Source organism: Bombyx mori, chromosome 8, assembly GCF_030269925.1.
Source record: "Bombyx mori chromosome 8, ASM3026992v2".
NCBI lineage: Eukaryota > Metazoa > Arthropoda > Insecta > Lepidoptera > Bombycidae > Bombyx > Bombyx mori.
Window position 1 is genome coordinate 1210222 of NC_085114.1, and position 13633 is coordinate 1223854.

At 36.9% G+C, this 13633-nt stretch overlaps 1 protein-coding gene across 1 annotated transcript; it reads right to left on the reverse strand.

Annotated features, from left to right (window-relative positions):
• Positions 1-5231: 5231 nt before the first annotated feature.
• Positions 5232-12869, reverse strand: LOC105841516 (uncharacterized). Its single transcript, XM_012689736.4, has 5 exons — positions 12214-12869; positions 8554-8671; positions 7042-7169; positions 6337-6491; positions 5232-5426 (listed from the first exon to the last, which is right to left on the reverse strand). The coding sequence occupies exons 2-5, from the start codon at positions 8668-8670 to the stop codon at positions 5374-5376; spliced, it is 453 nt and encodes a 150-aa protein (XP_012545190.1). The 5' UTR covers position 8671; positions 12214-12869; the 3' UTR covers positions 5232-5373.
• Positions 12870-13633: the final 764 nt, after the last annotated feature.

Below are 13633 nucleotides of genomic sequence, written 5' to 3' on the forward strand. Positions count from 1 at the left end.
CGCGCGCACCGTGACACAAAATTAACAGAAATGAAGTTGCCCACTAAATCGCTCATTACAATACGACCGACGTAACTTGGCGAGTCTGAATATAGCCGCAGGTGAACTTTCGCGCATGTACACTCGTAAAAAAAGTGTTATTAGCATTCATTTTTTAACGTTAAATAAATAAATATTTATTATTAAATTATTTAATATTTAAAAAAAAAGAAATAAATTTAATAAAAATAAAGTATAACTTCTTACGCGCGTACATAAGTACACGCACCCTTTTTTTATTGCCCCTGTAGGCAAACGAGCATACGTGATACGGCCCACCTGATGGTGAATGGTCACCGTCGCCCATGGACTTCAGCAATGCCAGGGGCAGAGCCAAGCCGCTGCCTACCGCTTAATACTCTCCACAAGCCTCTTTTGAAGAAGGACATGTCATAGCGCTCGGGAAACACCGTGGAGGGGAGCTCAGTTACACCTCATTACATACGCCATTTACATCTGGTAGATCATGATTATTTTTCACGAGGTTTTAAGAACCCTGTGCTAAATTGATGGTTTTTTGAATCAATTAAAAGAAATATATAACAGGTACGTACATAGTTCTAAATGTACCTAATATTTACAAAAGGTAAATGTTGCACTATGAATGTCCTCGAATTAAGATTTTTTCATAAGTTTCGAGTGCCGGAGCACTTACAGAACTAGACAGACTAGATCTCACTCACACATAGGTGATAAACTTGCACAATGTCAAATTTAAGCTCTTAGCTCAGCGTTTGTCATGTGTCTGTGTCATTTCACTTGCGGTCGCAAGTGGGTGCTAAACCAGCGAATCAACTGTAAAATTGAGCAGAGCGGAGCGGATAGTGTATGCTAAATGTAAATTATACATACATTATACCTACATACTCGTCAAGTATTAAAATATTGATCATTGATTTCACCAAGAAGTGGTATAAAAAGTTTTTTACTTCATGTACCTAATGGTTATTTTATCTGATGTGATGATTATAAAATGTACTTGAATTCCGTTCAAAATTACTACCACCTTCCCTTAGTGTATTAATAATAAAAAAATTCGCCCGTACATCATAAATAGAGGCATATTACAATGACAAAACGAAAGCAGATTAAATAGGGGAAATAAAATGTTTTCGTAAATAAATAAAAAAAGGTATGAATAAATAACCTATTTATGTCATAGCAAGATCTATTTTACATTAATTAATTTAATTTAATTCTAGAACACTCCACCGTTTTACTCCGACATTCCGACTGGTGGACATTATTGTGAGTGGCCTACATTATTAAAATTCATACAGCGGTAGAGTAACGACCCGATTCTGAAAAAGCATAAACTAGAACACTAACCTAAACAAAAATAGCTTCAACTTACTAATTAGTTTCATTTTTCAATATTAGTAGTATCAAATTTTGCGAACTGGCTCTAAAAGGAGCTGTGTGCTTAGTGCGAGTTTTTAACGGCTAACGTAGGCAAGTGTTCCAACTCTATACAAATTTGAGTTAGCTTTTACGTTATCGAGAACGTTAAAAAATTCGCACTAAGCACACTGGTGTCGGTGACCGTTATGTACGTTGTGGCGTTCCCGGATCACATCATATATCGTGATAAAAGCTATGCTACGTTATGCTACACAAGCTATAAAATATATTTTAAGTGAAACTTCATTAAAGTCCGTTCCGCTATTTTTATTACATGATATACTTCTTCCTAGTCTGTAGCGCTGTTGACAGAGCGGTTGTAGTCATTGCTTCAGGCTTCATAACACACCATCACTCCTCTCTAACATTGAATATTTTAAAAGCGTTAACAAATACAATCTTTTTTTCTTCTTCAAAAACATAATAATAACTATTCAGGCAAAAGTCACACGCGATTCATATGACCCCAAACTAATTCCCTGTATTTTTGGAACCAAATACTGATATAGGTACATACTTATTTATATGCTTTTGGATATTAAACACCCGGAGACAAGAGCAAGCAAACCTGTTCGTCATGCGAATATTTGCCCGAAGGGAGATATTATGAACCTGCGGCGCTCGGCCTTGCTCTACATAGAGTCCCTAACCAACCCTAGTCACAGGTCCTAACTCCTGCACCACCGAATCAATCTAATGAACTTTCCATGATCACACTTCGATACCTACTACACACAAATTACTGAAAAGCAAAATGAAATGACTATTTTAAGTTTAACATTTAGTTCAGGGACTGAATGTCGGTGGTTAAATTAGGACAAGGTCGTTCAGTGAACCGGACCCCGAATGTGGTAGGTACAGGCGTTCGCATTCCCCAAATAGACCTGCATCTGCCAAACTAGGTCAACTGCATGGACTTGGAATGCTATCGTGTAAACTTTCATACAATTTCTCAAGTACATATTATAAATGTTGACCGACCTTTATCTTGTATTCTGAATGACAAAGTGGATCTCTCTTTCTCTCAAGATTGAGAGATTGAGAAGAAAATTAAGAGAATTGAGAGATGCGTGTGAAATTTACGGCAACCTCCTCTTTAATCTATTGAATGTTACATAAATCTTAATACAAATTTTAATAAGAAATCGATACATTTTAATAAGATTTACATCACGTGATCAAAGAGAATATTACTGTCGAAGTAAAAACTTAGACATCGGTTGTCGGCTGATGCGATCTACACTATCTGATTTTAATCTAATTTTAAATTAATTTTAACAGTCGTCGTGGCCTTAAGAATAAGACGTCCGGTGCATTCGTGTTGAGCGATGCACCGGTGTTCGAGTCCCGGAGGGGGGTGTCAATTTTTATATCGAAATACGTACTCAACGAATGTTCACGATTGACTTCAATGGTGAAGGAATAACATCGTGTAATAAAAATCAAAACCTGCAAAATTATAATTTGTGTAATTACTGGTGGTAGGACCTCTTGTGACTGCGCGCGGGTAGGTACCACCACCCGGCCTATTTCTGCCTTGAAGCAGTAATGCGTTTCGATTTGAAGGGTGGAGCAGTCGTTGTAACTATACTGAGACCTTTGAACTTATATCTCAAGGTGGGTGGCGCATTTACGTTGTAGATGTCTATGGGCTCTAGTTACCACTTAGCACCAGGTGGACTGTGAGCTCATCCACCCATATAAGAAATAAAAGAAAATAAAAAAAAGGTACGGAAATGAAGGAAGCTGTGCTTATATCAATAAGATGACACATAACAATGTTACCTATGCTTTTAACTATAGGTACATACTTCTTGTTCTATTTTACGACTTTAGAAAGTAGATAGGACGACTGATATAGTCACAGAGGCACATGAACAGCAACCATGCCGGGCCAGGCCAACGCCTGTCGCAGAGGATTCTTCAAAAGATAACCCATTTTTAATACGCTTTTATTAGCTTCAGACGTATGTATGTTATAATGAAATCTTTGAACATGATTTTGACCCCGTTCAAAACGTCGGATTAACTGGAAATTGGGTATACTTCTTAAGGACCGATGACAATTAAATATGTATTAAAAAAAAATAGAAAAAAAATAAAGAAAAAATTTAAATTCTACTAAAAAATGAAAAATAAATGATAGTTTAAAAAAATTAACAAAATACGCTTTTATAGAAAATCCAACTAAAAAATAGAAAATAAATTTTAATAAATTTGAATGAATAATAGTGTAAGAAAATAATATTTTATTGTAAAAAAAGCGTGGGGTGCATTGTATCAGTAGTTATAAATATTTTATGAACAGATATAAGTAGAAGGGTTATTTTGATAATATCCTGAAAAGCACCCCACGCTTTTTTACACTAAAATATTTTTTTCTTACACTCTTTTTAATTCAAATATATTAAAATTTATTTTCTATTTTTTAGTTGGATTTTCTATAAAAGCGTATTTTGTTAGATTTTTTTAAACTATTATTTATTTATTTCATTGACTTAAAAATCACTGCGTTATTACTTAACAGTTAAAATTCAAATCAAACCAATACAATATTAAATTAGGCTGGCTATCCGACTGCGCGTAGGTGTAATAGCCGCTTAGGCTACCAACCAATAGGTAGAGAAAAAAACCACCACCAATTTCTGAAATGATTCTTATTCACCGGATAGGTGTTTAGAAGAAGTCACTCTAAACGAAAAGACCACCTATTGTACTTTTCCATTTAATATTTTGCGTTTGTGTTTATTTTATATTGGCGTACAACAATGCATACAATACGATTACCTATTCGTGTTCATTTTAATGTTATAATTTCCTTTATATATATTTATTTTATTGCTTATATAGAATAGTATCCTATAACGATATGTGGACTTTTCCTCTTCACGGCTACACGATTGACACTTATTCCACGAATTTTGTAGCGTCGAATGTGTAAATCTGAGCCTGAGAACTCAGGACTGAAGCTGGGTGGTGGCATTTATATTGACTAGCTGACCCGCCAGACTTCGTAGTGCCTCAATCGATAAATAAAAGACACATCAAGGGGACACATCAAAGGAAAAACAAAATTGTGTTTTTATACAATTCCGAGCTTTTTTATATTTTCTCACCTTTTAAACCTTCCCTGGACTTCCACGAATAATTCAAGACGAAAATTAGCCAAATCGGTCCAGCCGTTCTCGAGTTTTAGCGAGACTAACGAACAGCAATTCATTTATATATATACCTATATATATATAGATATAGATGTCTATGGTTTCTGGTAACCACTCAATACCAGGTGGACCGTGAGCTCGGTCACACCTTAGACCACAAGCATTCCTTGACAGATTCCTTAAATGTATGAACAGATGCAGACATCGCCCTCTGAAAGATTTACCTATTTCAATTCGAGCTGTTGACAATAGAATCCTGTGTTTGTCTCTAGTGTTTATGTTAGGCAAATCACAGACAGGCGACGGTAACCATTTACCATCTGGTGAACCGTTAACTAATCGCTCTATTAAAGCAATAAAAACACATGGATTAATAATTAGGTTAGTACAGTTTGATTATTTATATTGTTTTTTTTTTTTCTAGAGTAGCATCATTGAATATTCTTCAAACTTTAACTATCTCTCTTTAGTCTCACTTTTATTTCATTAATTTTACCGTGAATTATTTAATTACCATTTCAGTTCAAAGACACCTACTACTTAACAATAAGTGGAGCGTTGTTTACTCACGCAACAACTACCAGTGTGAGTGAACTAAAATAAAATAATCTCGAGTAGATAAAACAAAACTTTTGTCCCATCATTTATTTGGCACAGATCATTCTTTATTAATAATACAATTAGAAAACAACCTTTAAATATTTTAATTAATGTACATTGCTAAACGACATCGACGGCCATTTTGTTTTCAAGTTTACCAAAATGTCCTCCTTCAAACGGGCGGACGAAACGCGCACAGCTTAAAGTAGCACACCATCTGCGAGCCTGAAAACATTATTATAAATATAATAATCTATTTCCAAATGTGGGCCCAAGCGTCAATTGAGAAATTGTAGCCAATTTATTTTTCAATGTCTTCGTAATTATCGGATTTATATCGAAAAAGGATATTTGAGAAATTATTAGAGTTAGGTAAATAAGAATTCTATGATAAAGCTTGTTCAACTATTTACAAGAGACAACTAAGCACACCAGGCCTCGATTCCTACTACTTCTTTATCCTTCGCTAAGAGTTCTAAACGTAAGGCTTGCTGAAAAGAAACATCATTCCAAGCGATATTTAAGGACTATAAGATATATAGATACTCCAATAAGTACTTAAAAGGTAGATCCTGATGCTATCTAATAGAAAAAAAAACATGGTAGATATAACGCGACAAAAACATCAAAAGAAAGTCGAAGCTATTCATCAAAATAAAACAATAACTCGGAACACAGACGATGCTAATTGCAAATGTAATGTTTATCTTATCAACCCACCACAGGATAAAATATTATTTCCTCAGCACTACTATGTATCTTTTAGAAGAGGATTGCCAGACATATGTATTTAGCGAAAGACGACGGCGTCTGTTTTTTCCCCTACCTATCCGCTGGTAACCTAAGAAGCTATTCCAGCTTCTCGCGGAAGGGTAGGTGAGCTCACGGGCTCAACCTGCGACAATTTGTTAACTCTAGCCCTACCAAAAGCAGTGCTACGCAGAATCTACCACCGGAGCGGAGCCGCGACCGGCTGAGAGCGTATGGCGCGAAACTCAGTGGGCAATCGTGGCTGTGCTCCTGACATTATCCACAAGCAGCAATAATCACTTCTAATTCACTGGCCTGTCGTATCCTCTGGCTTCGGTATACATTGACAATAAATATGTTTTGTTCGTGTCTAGTGAATCCTCACCAACAACTTTTCCCTTTTTAATTTTCCATTTAGGTTGAGGCCTCGCTGGGTAGGTTTTGCGTCCTTTTTCATTCTTCTCTCGTCTCTTCGAAACACGTTCTTCGCTTTCAGAACTAGTTGGATTCAGCTTCAAGTCCAGAACACTCCAATTCGACCTGAAAGTTTGACTTGTTCTTATCACGCCTTCAATTTGTCCTTAGTGGACATTTAATTTTTCAGCATTTTTTTATCAATCTAGATCGCTAAATCACAGGTCACTTGGTACAAAGTGGTTACAAGATGAGTTGGAGACACATCAAAAGGCATCATAAAAGTTTGGAGAGGTCGTTTGAAACATATGCTGGAAGTATACGAATATGTCTAAGATATAATTTAATATGAAGATTTTTCAACGATTGGTACAGCAAAATTCCTATTCTTTTATTTGTTGCGTGCACGATCTCACATCCTATCTAGTGTGAAGCGGTCGCCGTAGTCTCCAGTAAACGTGACATAACATTTCAAATCAGAAACCATGACTGATTCGCTGCAAAAATAACAAGAATAGTGACACCTACCATGCTGGCTTACAATACGCCAAAACACCTGTAAACATTGGATCAACGCTGCCCTTTCCTCACACAATCTTATGCCCATTTAACTAATATAACCTACTAATAAAACCTAGAAATAACCGTTACCTGTAACACAATTTCGCAACAATACCTGGTTCGCACGTCAGGTCGATCCGTGCCACTTGTAGCCAAAGTCTGAAGCATCTTGTACATGAGTAGTTCCTTTACTGGATCTTCGCCCTTAAACGCCGTGTGACCGGTATCAATGTAGTTCTCGTCCTAAAATATGTGTGGGTGATGATGTGTGTAAGCTCTCGACCTGGTATTATTTCATTAACAGAGTCTAAAAGCACATGAGACCCATCGCTCATCTAAGAAGTTGAAGGCGAAGTGTCAACTGTACCACATTTTTGTGTTGTCTTCATAGGTAAAAAAAAAACAATATGCTCGTCCACTGCTGTAATGGACGCTGATAATACCAGGGGCAGAACTGCTACATACCTACCACAAAGTTACATTAGTTTTACCGATGTGTATTAATTAATTAAACCACAATAGCGGCACTGTAACCCAAATGCGGCTACAAACCCAAAACGACTTGTAAAGTTTTCTATGAATTTTTTTATTTTTTTTTATTGCTTAGATGGGTGGACGAGCTGACAGCCTACCTGGTGTTAAATGGTTACCGGAGCTCATCATCTACAACGTAAATTCCGCCACCCACCTTTAGAATATATGAGTTCAAGGTCTCAGTATAGTTACAACGTCTGCCCCGCCCTTCAAACCGAATCGCATTACTGCTTCACGACAGAAATAGGCAGGGTTGTGGTACCTACCCGTGCTACAATAGGTTCTACCACCAGTGAATTACATCTTAATTAATTTATTTTCGTTATAAACTCCTTTCCGAATAAGCCGGGTCAAAAGGTTGACGCACTATCGTTTTAGTCCCAAATTTTGTTACACGAGTTGCGGTTAGCCACCAACGTAAGAGGATCCTCATTTCTTGGAACGAGAGTACGCCAGGTCAATGTTCCAAGAGTTGGTTTGTTTATTTTTAAATAGAAACGAAATATTCACTTTCGTTAGCAATAAAATATGTAGCTTAAGCAGATAAATCGTAGAATGAAAACCATAATAAGATATTTAGAGCAATCGAAGCAGTTCTTGGTTAAGAAAAATAATAACACACATTTCAAAGTATCATCATTCTCCTACCCTTCTCCCAGTCACATGGGTTCGGCATATTTTCTCCTTCCATACTCCTCTATTATATACCATTTTTTCGCTCATTCCCCTCTTACACATATCGTCTTTCATTCGAAGTATAATAATAATATTTATTTTATTTCTTTCTTAGAGCTTTAAATACAATAAATAAAATGCTTCGATAAAATTTACGAGATTATGTCAGCTTAGAATAAAGTCTTTGAGAGAGCTAGTGTCTGTCCTAGACTCAAACATCTGTATAACACAGTACTTGAAGGTAATAAATTTTATAGACATTTCACACAATACTGACTGAACCCAGCAATGCCTATCTCCATACATATGTATAGGTCACAGCGTGATACACAAAAAAAAGCATTTTCAAATTGAAGCTAGCTTACAACCACAGCTAAGAAAACAAAGAAAAACTATCTTTTTTCTGTTCAAATCTCACCAACAAATTTACAGAGTCCACGTCGGTCAGAATGCCCTCGTCGTAAACCTGGGCTCCAGCTCTCATTGCCAACAGCAACCACAGCGCTGTACTAAAGATACAGCCTATTCTCTGCATTCTGTTAACAAGACAAAGTCAATAACGAATTATTTTTAATTTCAAAATCAATAATCAAGTGTATTCATGAGTGCTCCAGTAGGTAGCATATTACGCGATTTAAAAAAGAATCTAATTAAAATATTTTCACGCACAATTTTTTTTCTTTTCTTTTATTAACAAAAAGTCAAATCAAAATAATTTAACATAACTCAACCCACACAGTAGAACAGATCTTCCAACGCGCTTGAAGGAGGCACAGTCCCCAAGATACTGGCTACGTTGCCTCGTTGGACAGCCAGACTCACTCTCTGTGCAAAGTACCAGCCAGCCTTAGCATCATGTGTAGCCTCCTTCAAGCGTTTGGAGATTTCTGTTAAAAATTTCTTTGCTTCAGGGCCCCAAGGGCCCATCGTCTCAACCGCGAAAGGCAAAAAAGAATAAGAAGACCCCAAACCCGAATACTTCCGCTTTTTTGTAATTTCTGCTGAAGCTGAAATTAAGATACTAATTGGTAATTAGTTGAGTAAAATACAAGAAAATACTTTGCTCTATGATAGGCAACACAATAAAATAATCACCGATAGTAATAATGGACACAGTGACCGGTTTTATTACGGGTTTATGATCCGTAAAATTTCCTTTGCTTTTAACAACACTAATTTTCTAATGTAAGCTTATTAATGAATGTGTTGATTCGAAACACATCGGGTCCAACAACCCGGCTATTTGGGTCATCACTTATTTACTTTGTCTAATTACAAAATCGATTCAATTAGTTAATGAACGAATGGAAGGCAAATTGCGAATCGAAATAATTTTATTTTCAGCATTGATATATTTCCATTTGATTTAATTCTACTGAATTCAGTCCATATGAATTAAATTATTTTCATACGTATGCCCGTTATCTGGTCAACATATATCACGGACATTGCCAAAGTCAATTGGCGCATGAAATCCATCAGCCTACAGAGGCCCACTGGACATGGTTTTTTTTTTTTCTAATAAATATTTACTAACAATCACGCCACGTTAACTGGTCCCGTGATAAGTTCGTAAAGAGCTTGTGTTACAGGTACCAGATAACGGAAATAAATGTAAGATTTTTATTATACACATACATATATTTAATATACATCCATAACCCTGGAAAAGAGATTTATATTTATCATACAAATATCTTCCCTTGGCGGGATTCGAACCCGCGACCCCCTTGTGTAGTGACCATGTCACTTACCACTACACCAGACGGCCGTTTTGCCTCAATGTTTGCTACAATGGCCCAACCTGTCGTAATTATCATTACTCTTCATTATTCTTCTTAAATTAAATTAATTAAAATAAATTGAGTTTTATGGACAATGGAGCTCACTGTTTACCAACCTTTGTTTTCTGAACCGTGGGCCGAACCGAGATCCCCGCGCTTAGGGGGCGCGCGATGTATATGGGACTGGACAGTTAGACAGACTTGACTCGTATGTTAGGAGCGGACCGCGAGCCCAAGGATGTTAATAAGGGCCTTACCACAATCTCACAATACGCTATTACACTAATAAATTAAAATGTAATTAAGGCTAAAAGTTTCAAATAAATACGAAGTCCAAGGAAGAAGAATTATGAATCCAAAATATGTAACTGAAGATTATATTTATGTTTACTTTTGTTAATTAGCAACATTAACTTTTACTAAAAAAGTAGTTGTTCATTTTTTTAAATTATTTCAGTCACGAATTGAATTATTTCAATCATTTCAGTCACGTTTCGTAGTAAGATGACTGCTACGTTTTTGTTTTTAATTTAGATTGTGCCTAGAACTCAAGGGGTAATTAATTATAAGCACCTCATAGAAAACGGGGTGGTTACGTGAACACCACCCACAGCCATTTGGTCCAACTCAGGAAAATAATGAAAATAGTATTTCACTCCTATTCTCAAAACTGGTCTCTATTGCTGGTCGTAGGACCTCTTGTGAGTCCGCACGGGCGGGTACCACCACTCTGCCTGTTTCTGCCGTGAAGCAGTAATGCGTTACGGTTTGAAGGGTGGGGCAGCCGTTGTAACTATACTATACTATACCTATAATATACCTTAGAACTTATATCTCAAGGTGGGTGGCGCATTTACGTTGTAGATGTCTATGGGCTCCAGTAACCACTTAACACCAGGTGGGCTGTGAGCTCGCCCACCCATTTAAGCAATAAAAATAAACAGCATATATAAAAAAAATCTTAAAAAACGACATAAAATTTAATTACTTAAATTTAATACGACATAAAATTTAATTTAAATTTACTGTTCGATTAAGCTTCATTTTATTAATTTTTTTATTGCCCTTGTTGGCAGACCAGCATACAGCCCACCTGATGGTGAGTGGTTACCGTCGCCCATGGACTTCGGCAATGCCAGGGGCAGAGCCAAGCCGCTACCTACCGCTTAATGCTCTCCACAAGCCTCGTTTGAAGAAGAAGTTTAAGTTACATAAGCCGAGTAAAAAAAAAGGAGAGAACCCATCACTTACCATGAGGTGTGCTTAGATCTGTCGTACGAAGCTATAAAAATCTTTCAAATTACGATAGCTAAATTTATGTCATGTCATGCTGCTACCAAGTAATGTAGTATAACGGTAAGAAGAGAAAGAAATGTAATTTAACTAGGAATTCTAACCTTCGAGTAGAATTACTGGGACATACGACCGAACATAACACAAGGATTCAATTAATTTTTTTTTGGCTGCGGAACCCTAAAACTATCTGATTTCATGTAGAATAGCTTAAGAAAACAAGATATGAGAATTTAAAATTTACTTTACTATCCAAAGGCAGAATATATAAAGTCGCCCTCATAAAAAAACTACAATGCTGAATTCTGGTAGAAGCTTACAAGTCGAAAGCACCATTCTGTCAGATTTATCCGCAAAACAATCTTCGGTTCCTGCTTGAAGCGTGGGATAGCCATTATCACATTACAATTAAGAGTTCGACCTCATGTCTCAAAGTGCAAAAGACATTCACATTGTGGTTTTATTTATTTATTGCTTAGATGTGTGGACGAGCTCACAGCCCACCTGGTGTTAAGTGGTTACTGGAGCCCATAGACATCTACAACGTAAATGCGCCACCGACCTTGAGGTATAGGTTCTAAGGTCTCAGTATAGTTACAACGGCTGCCCTACCCTTCAGACCGAAACGCATTACTGCTTTACGGCAGAAATAGGCAGGGCGGTGGTACCTACCCGCGCGGACTCACAAGAGGTCCTACCACCAGTAGAGTGTGGCGCCTATGAGCTCCGATAAACACTTAACATCAAGGGGCTCGTGAACTAGTCATCAACAAAAAAAATTACATTTCCATATAAGTTCCTGTAATTTCATAAGCTTCTTGAATTTAACTTGATTCAACTTGAAACTTGACTTATTACAGCGCGGACCCTCAGCCTGGACTCGAACTAACAACTTTGTTATCGAGGGGTACGTATGACAGTTTTTGTCATCTAACGCATTAAAAACTAAATGTTACAAAATAAAAAAAACGCATGCAACATATCTTCATAGATAAACTTACCTCGTATAAAAGTTTGGGCGAACTTGCAGCTTTGAGCGTAATGTTCGGCAGTGACGGCTTGTGTCGAGCGCTTTTTCCGACTGAATTCGGAAGCTCTACAAATCCCCTTATATACAGCCCTCGTCCTACGAAATCGGAGACCTGCGCATCAAACACTATTCTAGACAAAATTAAAAGATCAAAAAGTTTTTAAATTATACAGATTACAATACTAAATGTAACACAATTGAGATACAAAAGGTAAGAAAAATGTACAGAGCACTATAGTATTAATAAGTACCCAATAGAATGAAGAAATAGCACCTTTTAATTAACAAATAAAAAATAAAAAAAACCTTAGTTTCCGCTCTGTCTGACTAATAATCGTACCTCCTCAATCCTTTCCGTGACTGTCGTGAAAGTGGTTAAGGGATTCAGCGGAGAACGGATAGTAACCTTCTCTGAGTATTATACCATAGATAATACACATAAATACCAGCATATTGGGATCGGCAACCAGAATATACTAGTGGTGGTATTGTAAGCCCACAGACGGCGTTACCATGCAGCCTTTTAAAAAGTCGTCGTGGCCTAAAGGATAAGACGTCCGGTGCATTTGTGTTGAGCGATGCACCGGTGTTCGAATCTCGCAGGCGGGTACCAATTTTTCTAATAAAATATGTACTTAACAAATGTTCACGATTGACTTCCACGGTGAAGGAATAACATCATGTAATAAAAATCAAACCCACAAAATTATAATTTGCGTAATTACTGGTGGTAGGACCTCTTGTGAGTCTGCGCAGATAGGTACCACCGCCTTGGTTATTTCTGCCGTGAAGCAGTAATGCGTTTCGGTTTGAAAGGTGGGGCAGCCGTTGTAACTATACTTGAGACCGTAGAACTTATATCTCAAGATGGGTGGCGCATTTACGACGTAAATGTCTATGGGCTCCAGTAACCACTTAACACCAGGTGGGCTGTGAGCTCGTCCACCCATCTAAGCAATAAAAAAAGCCTTTTTTCTAGGCCTCTACGACCAAAAATTACGTAATAGCATTATTGCGAGTTTGATTTTTATTACACGATTTTAATTCTGCATGGTGTAAATCGTTCGTGAACGTGTCTTGTAAAGTGCGTATTTCATTAAAGAAATTGATAATCATCTGCGGGATTCGAACATCGGCACAGCGAACATTAGTCTCCTTAACAAAGTAATATAAACAAGTCAATAGCCTCAGAATTAACGGATATAAATTATGAAACGGAAAAACCCGTCCGGATTAAAAGTTTGAAACAAACTCTTAATGACCAAAATTTTATGAAGAAAAAAAAAACACACTACCTTTTTCTCCTTTAAAACTTAACCATCCCAATGAATTTAATGAATGAAAGCTTTATAGAATGCTTTGATAACATTTCATTAACTTATTACGCAAGT

Coding starts and splice junctions, on each gene's coding strand:
- LOC105841516 (XM_012689736.4), bottom strand. CDS start 8,670: ATGCAGAGAATAGGCTGTATCTTTAGTACAGCGCTGTGGTTGCTGTTG. Junction 7,170..8,553: donor TGGACTCTGTAAATTTGTTG/GTGAGATTTGAA, acceptor CACATATTTTAG/GACGAGAACTACATTGATAC. Junction 5,427..6,336: donor TAAAAAGGGAAAAGTTGTTG/GTGAGGATTCAC, acceptor TAATGTTTTCAG/GCTCGCAGATGGTGTGCTAC.